The sequence below is a fragment of the Leptodactylus fuscus genome, chromosome 9, assembly GCF_031893055.1.
Source record: "Leptodactylus fuscus isolate aLepFus1 chromosome 9, aLepFus1.hap2, whole genome shotgun sequence".
In the NCBI taxonomy this organism is placed as follows: Eukaryota; Metazoa; Chordata; class Amphibia; order Anura; family Leptodactylidae; genus Leptodactylus; species Leptodactylus fuscus.
In genome coordinates this window covers 1,868,273-1,882,476 of record NC_134273.1, presented here as the reverse complement: position 1 = coordinate 1,882,476, position 14,204 = coordinate 1,868,273, and the positions used below count along the sequence as shown (strand labels likewise).

The 14,204-nt window shown below is 45.1% G+C and overlaps 1 protein-coding gene across 1 annotated transcript in view; it reads right to left on the bottom strand.

Moving 5' to 3' along the window:
- The window catches only part of RNF220 (ring finger protein 220), a 214,156-nt gene that overhangs the window by 31,470 nt on the left and 168,482 nt on the right, over nucleotides 1-14,204 (bottom strand). The window contains exon 5 of the mRNA XM_075287190.1: nucleotides 13,462-13,557. Within this exon, the coding sequence (XP_075143291.1) occupies nucleotides 13,462-13,557 (96 nt within the window). The remainder of the gene's footprint in view (nucleotides 1-13,461; nucleotides 13,558-14,204) is intronic.

The following is a 14,204-nucleotide window of genomic DNA, read 5'->3' as shown; positions in this document are numbered from 1 at the left end:
CTGTATATACACTGAGGAGACTGTATCTATATACACACAGAGCCGGCTGTATATACACTGAGGAGGAGGCCCCGGGCTACATATATATCTATATACACACACAGCCGGCTGTATATACACTGAGGAGGAGGCCCAGGGCTACATATATATCTATATACACACACAGCCTGAGGTAGAGACTGAGGAGACTGTATCTATATACACACACAGCCTGCTGTATATACACTGAGGAGGAGGCCCAGGGCTACATATATATCTATATACACACACAGCCGGCTGTATATACACTGAGGAGGAGGCCCAGGGCTACATATATATCTATATACACACACAGAGCCTGAGGTAGAGACTGAGGAGACTGTATCTATATACACACACAGCCGGCTGTATATACACTGAGGAGGAGGCCCAGGGCTACATATATATCTATATACACACACAGCCGGCTGTATATACACTGAGGAGGAGGCCCAGGGCTACATATATATCTATATACACACAGCCTGAGGTAGAGACTGAGGAGACTGTATCTATATACACACACAGCCGGCTGTATATACACTGAGGAGGAGGCCCCGGGCTACATATATATCTATATACACACAGCCTGAGGTAGAGACTGAGGAGACTGTATCTATATACACACACAGCCGGCTGTATATACACTGAGGAGGAGGCCCCGGGCTACATATATATCTATATACACACACAGCCGGCTGTATATACACTGAGGAGGAGGCCCAGGGCTACATATATATCTATATACACACAGCCTGAGGTAGAGACTGAGGAGACTGTATCTATATATACACACAGCCGGCTGTATATACACTGAGGAGGAGGCCCAGGGCTACATATATATCTATATACACACAGAGCCTGAGGTAGAGACTGAGGAGACTGTATCTATATACACACACAGCCGGCTGTATATACACTGAGGAGGAGGCCCAGGGCTACATATATATCTATATACACACAGCCTGAGGTAGAGACTGAGGAGACTGTATCTATATACACACACAGCCGGCTGTATATACACTGAGGAGGAGGCCCAAGGCTACATATATATCTATATACACACACAGCCTGAGGTAGAGACTGAGGAGACTGTATCTATATACACACACAGCCGGCTGTATATACACTGAGGAGGAGGCCCAGGGCTACATATATATCTATATACACACACAGCCTGAGGTAGAGACTGAGGAGGAGGAAGGCCGAAGGCTACATATATATCTATATACACACAGAGAGCGACAGACAGATGAAAGCCTGAGGTAGAGACTGAGGAGGAGAAGGAAGGCCTAAATGTATATTTATATACACACACACAGCCTGAGGTAGAGACTGAGGAGGAGGAGGCCGAAGGCTACATATATATCTATATACACACACAGCCTGAGGTAGAGACTGAGGAGGAGGAGGCCGAAGGCTACATATATATCTATATACACACAGAGCCTGAGGTAGAGACTGAGGAGGAGGAAGGCCTAAATGTATATCTATATACACACACAGCCGGCTGTATATACACTGAGGAGGAGGAGGCCAAAGGCTACATATATATATCTATATACACAGAGCCTGAGGTAGAGACTGAGGAGGAGGCCAAAGGCTACATATATATCTATATACACACAGAGCCTGAGGTAGAGACTGAGGAGGCCAAAGGCTACATATATATATATATATATATATATATATATATATATATATACACACACACAGAGCCTGACAGACAGATGAAAGCCTGAGGTAGAGACTGAGGAGACTGTATCTATATACACACACAGCCGGCTGTATATACACTGAGGAGGAGGCCCAGGGCTACATATATATCTATATACACACAGCCTGAGGTAGAGACTGAGGAGACTGTATCTATATACACACACAGCCGGCTGTATATACACTGAGGAGGAGGCCCAGGGCTACATATATATCTATATACACACAGCCTGAGGTAGAGACTGAGGAGACTGTATCTATATACACACACAGCCGGCTGTATATACACTGAGGAGGAGGCCCAGGGCTACATATATATCTATATACACACAGCCTGAGGTAGAGACTGAGGAGACTGTATCTATATACACACACAGCCGGCTGTATATACACTGAGGAGGAGGCCCAGGGCTACATATATATCTATATACACACAGCCTGAGGTAGAGACTGAGGAGACTGTATCTATATACACACAGAGCCTGAGGTAGAGACTGAGGAGGCCAAAGGCCTAAATATATATATCTATATACACACACAGCCTGAGGTAGAGACTGAGGAGGAGGAGGCCGAAGGCTACATATATATATCTATATACACACAGAGCCTGAGGTAGAGACTGAGGAGGAGAAGGACGCCCAAGGCCTAAATGTACCGTATATCTATATACACACAGAGCCTGAGGTAGAGACCGAGGAGGAGGCCGAAGGCTACATATATATATCTATATACACACAGAGCCTGAGGTAGAGACTGAGGAGGAGGCCAAAAGCCTAAATATATATATCTATATACACTGGTGTATACACACAGAGCCGGCTGTATATACACTGAGGAGTAGGAGGCCCGGGGCTACATATATATCTATATACACACAGAGCCGGCTGTATATACACTGAGGAGGAGGCCCAGGGCTACATATATATCTATATACACAGAGCCTGAGGTAGAGACTGAGGAGGAGGCCAAAGGCTACATATATATATCTATATACACACAGAGCCTGAGGTAGAGACTGAGGAGGAGGAGGCCCAAGGCCTACATGTATATCTATATACACACAGAGCCGGCTGTATATACACTGAGGAGGAGGAGGCCCAGGGCTACATATATATCTATATACACTGGTGTATACACACAGAGCCGGCTGTATATACACTGAGGAGGAGGCCCAGGCCTACATATATATCTATATACACTGGTGTATACACACAGAGCCGGCTGTATATACACTGAGGAGGAGGCCCAGGCCTACATATATATCTATATACAGTGGTGTATACACACAGAGCCGGCTGTATATACACTGAGGAGGAGGCCCGGGGCTACATATATATCTATATACACTGGTGTATACACACAGAGACGGCTGTATATACACTGAGAAGGAGGAGGCCCGGGGCTACATATATATCTATATACAGTGGTGTATACACACAGAGCCGGCTGTATATACACTGAGGAGGAGGCCCGGGGCTACATATATATCTATATACACTGGTGTATACACACAGAGCCGGCTGTATATACACTGAGGAGGAGGAGGCCCAGGGCTACATATATATCTATATACACACAGCCTGAAGTAGAGACTGAGGAGACTGTATCTATATATACACACACAGCTGGCTGTATATACACTGAGGAGAAGGAGGAGGCCCGGGAATGTGTAATACTGTATACTGAGCTGTGTATCTAATCCTATCCTGTGTGATACTGTATACTGAGCCGTGTATCTAATCCTATCCTGTGTGATACTGTATACTGAGCCGTGTATCTAATCCTATCCTGTGTGATACTGTATACTGAGCCGTGTATCTAATCCTATCCTGTGTGATACTGTATACTGAGCCGTGTATCTAATCCTATCCTGTGTGATACTGTATACTGAGCCGTGTATCTAATCCTATCCTGTGTGATACAGTATACTGAGCTGTGTATCTAATCCTATCCTGTGTGATGCTGTATACTAAGCCGTGTATCTAATCCTATCCTGTGTGATACTGTATACTGAGCTGTGTATCTAATCCTATCCTGTGTGATACTGTATACTGAGCGGTGTATCTAATCCTATCCTGTGTGATACTGTATACTGAGCCGTGTATCTAATCCTATCCTGTGTGATACTGTATACTGAGCTGTGTATCTAGTCCTATCCTGTGTGATACTGTATACTGAGCTGTATCTAATCCTATCCTGTGTGATACTGTATACTGAGCTGTGTATCTAATCCTATCCTGTGTGATACTGTATACTGAGCTGTGTATCTAATCCTATCCTGTGTGATACTGTATACTGAGCTGTGTATCTAATCCTATCCTGTGTGATACTGTATACTGAGCTGTGTATCTAATCCTATCCTGTGTGATACTGTATACTGAGCTGTGTATCTAATCCTATCCTGTGTGATACTGTATACTGAGCTGTGTATCTAATCCTATCCTGTGTGATACTATATACTGAGCTGTGTATCTAATCCTATCCTGTGTGATACTGTATACTGAGTGGTGTATCTAATCCTATCCTGTGTGATACTGTCTGCTTAGGTTAGGTTGTGTCTCTCGCCCTTCTGCCCCATCACTGGTGTTTGCCTCCTGTCTGCTCTGTTGTACTCCTGGTATTTTGTCACCCCCCCTCCCCCCATTCCTCTGGCCTGGTCTTTGGTCTCCTTCAGCCATCACTGAGGATTATCCTATGGATCGGGCTATTGGCAGGGTAATGGACACGTTCTTTGTGGCAGACACTGCGCCCGCTGTCCCTGACTGATGTGTTAATAGCATTTATCTATAGGAGCCGCATCACACTGTCATCTGCAGTACAGGTCACCGCTCATAAAGATGTAATCCTGCATATATAGCAGTCACTTAAAGGGACACACACTATAAAACAGTTATTATAATAGTGCTGAACGGGCTCAGATCATCACATACAGAAGAGTCTCAGCAATGCAGAGGTGACAAGAAGTAGTAAATATCTCATTGATAAACTCTTCCCTCCTGACATGGCTGATAACAGATAGTAATAGATTGTATTCCCCTGTCCTACAGTCGGCCTCTCCTCTCCTGACATGGCTGATAACAGATAGTAATAGATTGTATTCCCCTGTCCTACAGTCGGCCTCTCCTCTCCTGACATGGCAGATAACAGATAGTAATAGATTGTATTCCCCTGTCCTACAGTCGGCCTCTCCTCTCCTGACATGGCTGATAACAGATAGTAATAGATTGTATTCTCCTGTCCTACAGTCGCCCCCTCCTGACATGGCTGATAACAGAGAGTAATAGATTGTATTCCCCTGTCCTACAGTCGGCCTCTCCTCTCCTGACATGGCTGATAACAGATAGTAATAGATTGTATTCCCCTGTCCTACAGTCGGCCTCTCCTGACATGGCTGATAACAGATAGTAATAGATTGTATTCCCCTGTCCTACAGTCGGCCTCTCCCCTCCTGACATGGCTGATAGCAGATAGTAATAGATTGTATTCTCCTTTCCTACAGTCGGCCTCTCCTCTCCTGACATGGCTGATAACAGATAGTAATAGATTGTATTCCCCTGTCCTACAGTCGGCCTCTCCCCTCCTGACATGGCTGATAACAGATAGTAATAGATTGTATTCTCCTTTCCTACAGTCGGCCTCTCCTCTCCTGACATGGCTGATAACAGATAGTAATAGATTGTATTCTCCTGTCCTACAGTCGCCCCCTCCTGACATGGCTGATACCAGATAGTAATAGATTGCATTCCCCTGTCCTACAGTCGCCCCCTGCTGACATGGCTGATACCAGATAGTAATAGATTGTATTCCCCTGTCCTACAGTCGGCCTCTCCCCTCCTGACGTGGCTGATAACAGATAGTAATAGATTGTACTCTCCTTTCCTACAGTCGGCCTCTCCTCTCCTGACATGGCTGATAACAGATAGTAATAGATTGTATTCTCCTGTCCTACAGTCGGCCTCTCCCCTCCTGACATGGCGACATGGCTGATAGCAGATAGTAATAGATTGTATTCTCCTGTCCTACAGTCGGCCTCTCCTCTCCTGACATGGCTGATAACAGATAGTAATAGATTGTATTCTCCTGTCCTACAGTCGGCCTCTCCTCTCCTGACATGGCTGATAACAGATAGTAATAGATTGTATTCCCCTGTCCTACAGTCGGCCTCTCCTGACATGGCTGATAAGAGATAGTAATAGATTGTATTCCCCTGTCCTACAGTCGGCCTCTCCTCTCCTGACATGGCTGATAACAGATAGTAATAGATTGTATTCCCCTGTCCTACAGTCGGCCTCTCCTCTCCTGCCATGGCTGATAACAGATAGTAATAGATTGTATTCACCTGTCCTACAGTTGGCCTCTCCTCTCCTGACATGGCTGATAACAGATAGTAATAGATTGTATTCCCCTGTCTTACAGTCGGCCTCTCCTGACATGGCTGATAACAGATAGTAATAGATTGTATTCCCCTGTCCTACAATCGGCCTCTCCTCTCCTGACATGGCTGATAACAGATAGTAATAGATTGTATTCCCCTGTCCTACAGTCGGCCTCTCCTCTCCTGACATGGCTGATAACAGATAGTAATAGATTGTATTCCCCTGTCCTACAGTCGGCCTCTCCTCTCCTGACATGGCTGATAACAGATAGTAATAGATTGTATTCCCCTGTCCTACAGTCGGCCTCTCCTGACATGGCTGATAGCAGATAGTAATAGATTGTATTCTCCTTTCCTACAGTCGGCCTCTCCTGACATGGCTGATAACAGATAGTAATAGATTGTATTCCCCTGTCCTACAGTCGGCCTCTCCCCTCCTGACGTGGCTGATAACAGATAGTAATAGATTGTACTCTCCTTTCCTACAATCGGCCTCTCCTCTCCTGACATGGCTGATAACAGATAGTAATAGATTGTATTCTCCTGTCCTACAGTCGGCCTCTCCCCTCCTGACATGGCTGATAGCAGATAGTAATAGATTGTATTCTCCTGTCCTACAGTCGGCCTCTCCTCTCCTGACATGGCTGATAACAGATAGTAATAGATTGTATTCCCCTGTCCTACAGTCGGCCTCTCCTCTCCTGACATGGCTGATAACAGATAGTAATAGATTGTATTCCCCTGTCCTACAGTCGGCCTCTCCTGACATGGCTGATAAGAGATAGTAATAGATTGTATTCCCCTGTCCTACAGTCGGCCTCTCCTCTCCTGACAAGGCTGATAACAGATAGTAATAGATTGTATTCCTCTGCCCTACAGTCGGCCTCTCCTCTCCTGACATGGCTGATAACAGATAGTAATAGATTGTATTCTCCTGTCCTACAGTCGGCCTCTCCCCTCCTGACATGGCTGATAACAGATAGTAATAGATTGTATTCCCCTGTCCTACAGTCGGCCTCTCCTCTCCTGCCATGGCTGATAACAGATAGTAATAGATTGTATTCCCCTGTCCTACAGTCGGCCTCTCCTCTCCTGACATGGCTGATAACAGATAGTAATAGATTGTATTCACCTGTCCTACAGTTGGCCTCTCCTCTCCTGACATGGCTGATAACAGATAGTAATAGATTGTATTCCCCTGTCTTACAGTCGGCCTCTCCTGACATGGCTGATAACAGATAGTAATAGATTGTATTCCCCTGTCCTACATTCGGCCTCTCCTCACATGGCTGATAACAGATAGTAATAGATTGTATTCCCCTGTCCTACAGTCGGCTTCTCCTCTCCTGACATGGCTGTTAACAGATAGTAATAGATTGTATTCCCCTGTCCTACAGTCGGCCTCTCCTCTCCTGACATGGCTGATAACAGATAGTAATAGATTGCATTCCCCTGTCCTACAGTCGGCTTCTCCTCTCCTGACATGGCTGATAACAGATAGTAATAGATTGTATTCCCCTGTCCTACAGTCGGCCTCTCCTCTCCTGACATGGCTGATAACAGATAGTAATAGATTGTATTCCCCTGTCCTACAGTCGGCCTCTCCTCTCCTGACTTGGCTGATAACAGATAGTAATAGATTGTATTTCCCTGTCCTACAGTCGGCCTCTCCTGACATGGCTGATAACAGATAGTAATAGATTGTATTCCCCTGTCCTACAGTCGGCCTCTCCTGACATGGCTGATAACAGATAGTAATAGATTGTATTCCCCTGTCCTACAGTCGGCCTCTCCCCTCCTGACATGGCTGATAACAGATAGTAATAGATTGTATTCTCCTGTCCTACAGTCGGCCTCTCCTCTCCTGACATGGCTGATAACAGATAGTAATAGATTGTATTCCCCTGTCCTACAGTCGGCCTCTCCTCTCCTGACATGGCTGATAACAGATAGTAATAGATTGTATTCCCCTGTCCTACAGTCGGCCTCTCCCCTCCTGACGTGGCTGATAACAGATAGTAATAGATTGTATTCCCCTGTCCTACAGTCGGCCTCTCCTCTCCTGACGTGGCTGATAACAGATAGTAATAGATTGTATTCCCCTGTCCTACAGTCGGCCTCTCCTCTCCTGACATGGCTGATAACAGATAGTAATAGATTGTATTCCCCTGTCCTACAGTCGGCCTCTCCTGACATGGCTGATAACAGATAGTAATAGATTGTATTCCCCTGTCCTACAGTCGGCCTCTCCTCTCCTGACATGGCTGATAACAGATAGTAATAGATTGTATTCTCCTGTCCTACAGTCGGCCTCTCCTCTCCTGATATGGCTGATAACAGATAGTAATAGATTGTATTCTCCTGTCCTACAGTCGGCCTCTCCTCTCCTGACATGGCTGATAACAGATAGTAATAGATTGTATTCACCTGTCCTACAGTCGGCCTCTCCCCTCCTGACATGGCTGATAACAGATAGTAATAGATTGTATTCCCCTGTCCTACAGTCGGCCTCTCCTCTCCTGACATGGCTGATAACAGATAGTAATAGATTGTATTCTCCTGTCCTACAGTCGGCCTCTCCTCTCCTGACATGGCTGATAACAGATAGTAATAGATTGTATTCCCCTGTCCTACAGTCGGCCTCTCCTCTCCTGACATGGCTGATAACAGATAGTAATAGATTGTATTCCCCTGTCCTACAGTCGGCCTCTCCCCTCCTGACGTGGCTGATAACAGATAGTAATAGATTGTATTCCCCTGTCCTACAGTCGGCCTCTCCTCTCCTGACGTGGCTGATAACAGATAGTAATAGATTGTATTCCCCTGTCCTACAGTCGGCCTCTCCTCTCCTGACATGGCTGATAACAGATAGTAATAGATTGTATTCCCCTGTCCTACAGTCGGCCTCTCCTGACATGGCTGATAACAGATAGTAATAGATTGTATTCCCCTGTCCTACAGTCGGCCTCTCCTCTCCTGACATGGCTGATAACAGATAGTAATAGATTGTATTCTCCTGTCCTACAGTCGGCCTCTCCTCTCCTGACATGGCTGATAACAGATAGTAATAGATTGTATTCACCTGTCCTACAGTCGGCCTCTCCCCTCCTGACATGGCTGATAACAGATAGTAATAGATTGTATTCCCCTGTCCTACAGTCGGCCTCTCCTCTCCTGACATGGCTGATAACAGATAGTAATAGATTGTATTCCCCTGTCCTACAGTCGGCCTCTCCTCTCCTGACATGGCTGATAACAGATAGTAATAGATTGTATTCCCCTGTCCTACAGTCGGCCTCTCCTCCCCTGACATGGCTGATAACAGATAGTAATAGATTGTATTCCCCAGTCCTACAGTCGGCCTCTCCTCTCCTGACATGGCAGATAACAGATAGTAATAGATTGTATTCCCCTGTCCTACAGTCGGCCTCTCCTCTCCTGATGTGGCTTTTGTCTTCAGCGCTGATATTCCTTACCATTTTCCTCTGTGTGAATGGACTCTTAGTGTTTTGCTCTGATTTGCCTCCTGTTGAATAAGGGCGGAATCTTCCACTGATTTGGGGGCAGAATTTACCTGAAAATCTGCGTCAGTTTCCGCCATGTGAACAGGCCCTTACAGTACAGCAGACATTAAACACGTTTTACACAACTAGGGGGCAATACTGAGGAGTTTTACCCTTTAAATATCTGAAAACAATTGCAGCTTCGGCTTGTAAAGAGTGGTGGGAAATGGTTGTCTTTCAGTAGCGCCCCCTACTGGAGGATTCCAGGTCTGCCTTTTGTACTGTTCTATTACTGTGGGGTATTGTGCGGGCTCACTAATTGCTCCAGGACTGATCACAGGATTAATGCCCCTCCCTGTGACCTGAAGATGAATTTACCTCCAATCCCACCCCAGCCTCCTGTATCCTGGCAGCGTGGCTATTTTACATTCTGTAGGACTGCGCCGCTTTCATCCCCCTCCGTCTGCAACTCTTCTATTTTTAGTGGATTGCAATTCCACAGTTGTCAGTTCGACCGCATGTAACATCCTCCGAGCTGTCGCTACTAATGGCTCTCGGACAGAAACATGTCAGTCCAGCTGTAATGACACCGTCACAGGCGCTGCATAGAAAGTGGTGCACTCTGAGAACTGGACGACTTCCATCTGCCAAGTGCCAAGAGTGAGGCTGAATTTACACAGTCACTCTCCAGGCTGACAGCGTCACTCAGAAACAGAGACAGGACAGGCTCTCACTGTTGTACATGGACAGCTGGACAGGCAAGGACATGCTAGTGAACCCCATGGTGTCTGTATTAGGGCAGATGAGACGATTGTTCACCTGCTGGCTTTGCTTCCATTGGAGGGAAACATCAGGGGTTCGCATCCAGCGTCTCCGCTGTATACAATGACATATCCAACTTATGGCTTTTATGTCTTTTACTATGTCACTGTGTATGAGAAGGCTGAATTTATAAAAACAGCCCAATCCTATGTCCTGATGACCCCTTCAAGGTACCCAATCTCCCTACAATCTTTACTGTACTTTATACAGAGAGATATAGAAAAGAGATCTCCATAAACCTACATTACTGGTCCTGAGTTACATACTGAATTATACTCCAGAGCTGCGCTCACTATTCTGCTGGTGCAGTCACTGTGTACATACATTACATTACTTATCCTGTATTATACTGCAGAGCTGCGCTCACTATTCTGCTGGTACAGTCACTGTGTACTTACATTACATTACTTATCCTGTATTATACTCCAGAGCTGTGCTCACTATTCTGCTGGTGCAGTCACTGTGTACATACATTACATTACTTATCCTGTATTATACTCCAGAGCTGTGCTCACTATTCTGCTGGTGCAGTCACTGTGTACATACATTACATTACTTATCCTGTATTACACTCCAGATCTGCGCTCACTATTCTGCTGGTACAGTCACTGTGTACATTACATTACTTATCCTGTATTAAACTCCAGAGCTGCGCTCACTATTCTGCTGCTACAGTCACTGTGTACATACATTACATTACTTATCCTGTATTATACCCCAGAGCTGTGCTCACTATTCTGCTGGTGCAGTCACTGTATACATACATTACATTACATATCCTGTATTATACTCCAGAGCTGCGCTCACTATTCTGCTGGTACAGTCACTGTGTACATACATTACATTACTTATCCTGTATTATACTCCAGAGCTGCGCTCACTATTCTGCTGGTGCAGTCACTGTGTACATACATTACATTACTTATCCTGTATTATACTCCAGAGCTACGCTCACTATTCTGCTGGTGCAGTCACTGTGTACATACATTACATTACTTATCCTGTATTATACCCCAGAGCTACGCTCACTATTCTGCTGGTGCAGTCACTTTGTACATACATTACATTACTTATCCTGTATTATACCCCAGAGCTGCGCTCACTATTCTGCTGGTGCAGTCACTGTGTACATACATTACATTACTTATCCTGTATTATACTCCAGAGCTGCGCTCACTATTCTGCTGGTGCAGTCACTGTGTACATACATTACATTACTTATCCTGTATTATACTCCAGAGCTGCGCTCACTATTCTGCTGGTACAGTCACTGTGTACATACATTACATTACTTATCCTGTATTATACCCCAGAGCTGCGCTCACTATTCTGCTGGTGCAGTCACTGTGTACATACATTACATTACTTATCCTGTATTATACTCCAGAGCTGCGCTCACTATTCTGCTGGTACAGTCACTGTGTACATACATTACATTACTTATCCTGTATTATACCCCAGAGCTGCGCTCACTATTCTGCTGGTGCAGTCACTGTGTACATACATTACATTACTTATCCTGTATTATACTCCAGAGCTGCGCTCACTATTCTGCTGGTACAGTCACTGTGTACATACATTACATTACTTATCCTGTATTATACCCCAGAGCTGCGCTCACTATTCTGCTGGTGCAGTCACTGTGTACATACATTACATTACTTATCCTGTATTATACTCCAGAGCTGCGCTCACTATTCTGCTGGTGCAGTCACTGTGTACATACATTACATTACTTATCCTGTATTATACTCCAGAGCTGCGCTCACTATTCTGCTGGTGCAGTCACTGTGTACATACATTACATTACTTATCCTGTATTATACTCCAGAGCTGCGCTCACTATTCTGCTGGTACAGTCTCTGTGTACATACATTACATTACTTATCCTGTATTATACTCCAGAGCTGCGCTCACTATTCTGCTGGTGCAGTCACTGTGTACATACATTACATTACTTATCCTGTATTATACTCCAGAGCTGCGCTCACTATTCTGCTGGTGCAGTCACTGTGTACATACATTACATTACTTATCCTGTATTATACTCCAGAGCTGCGCTCACTATTCTGCTGGTACAGTCTCTGTGTACATACATTACATTACTTATCCTGTATTATACTCCAGAGCTGCGCTCACTATTCTGCTGGTGCAGTCACTGTGTACATACATTACATTACTTATCCTGTATTATACTCCAGAGCTGCGCTCACTATTCTGCTGGTACAGTCACTGTGTACTTACATTACATTACTTATCCTGTATTATACTCCAGAGCTGCGCTCACTATTCTGCTGGTACAGTCACTGTGTACATATATTACATTACTTATCCTGTATTATACTCCAGAGCTGCGCTCACTATTCTGCTGGTACAGTCACTGTGTACGTACATTACTTATCCTGTATTATACTTCAGAGCTGCGCTCACTATTCTGCCATGATATTTCCCGGTCAGACACCCCTTACACTATCCAGGCTATGGCTCTATCCTCCCATTACATGATATTTGCACCTCAGTTTAGGGTGTTGAGCCCTTTTAGAATCTGCTCTACGGCGACATCTCTTGGATGGAGCTGAAATTACCATGGAAGTGTAATGTATTGGAGAATATTTCAGTCTGTGTTCGATTCTTTGCACTTGCAGAGCTGTGGTCACAGACAGGACAGCTGCGGGGCCTGGGGCAGGTTAGCCGGACTTGTACAGTAGGTCTCATACCATATCATGGTCAGTGTGCAGACAGCCAGTTACACCTGTCCGATATGGGTACAAGTCAGCAATTGGGCAGAATGATGTGTATCTATAGTACTATTGTGGTCTTACAGAAAGTGGAGGCCGTGTGATCACATAACACAGCAGAAAATATAGCACAATGTGACAGCGATGATTTAAGGTTTGTGGAGTTCCAGCTGTACCAATAAATGACCCTATTATCCTGCTGTGCTAAGGGTTTCAATGGCCGCCGCCTAGTAATTAACTGCTCATTTTGCACTTTTCATCTTTTTTCAGCACTTGTAAGGCTGCGCACCTGGTATCTGTCCGAGTGGTGAATCTCGTCGGTGGAGTGAGGCGAAGCCGTTGGCGATTCCCCTTCTCTCTTGATTGAAGTTGATAACAACACAGACTGTAGAATAAGAGACAAGGGTGGGGGAGGCAGATGAAAAGGTCAGGTAAGAATTGCAAGAAATCAGAAAATTCCAAAGCTTTTATGTACTATTTTTGTGTGTGCCCTCCGCTCTATTGTGCCATTACACCTGCCAAAAGCAAAGCCCGTTTGATCATTTGTCAAAACTGAACATCTTTGTTAACGCCGCCGGCATCTCCCGGCTCAATGGGGTTGCAGGCAGCCAAGTGATCTTTCATGTAGCGTACCCATAAAAAAGCATTGATCGTAGGTTTGAATGCTATTAAGCGCTACAGATTGGTGTAATTACAGGTCCCACATAGATTAAACTCTCCTCCCAGCCTTTTCTATAGGGTTTTATCATAAGTAACATTGAAAGTGCAGAACGTACCTCAGGAGGTGGGGAGAAAAAAATAGGAACAAAGTGGAAATAAATTGTGAGTGACCATATTGTAATATTGTTTGGTGAGAAATGGAGCAGGAGGCTGAAAGTGAAATGTTATGTATTCAGCGCTGAGCTCGGCCCTGGGAAGAGCGGCGGAGCCATTTATTCAGCATTCTTCCCGAGCACCATGGAGATGACCTCTGGAAAAAAACAGGGCTAAACTAATCCCGGAGATGTCAATCTCGAGGCCTCTTCTACATGT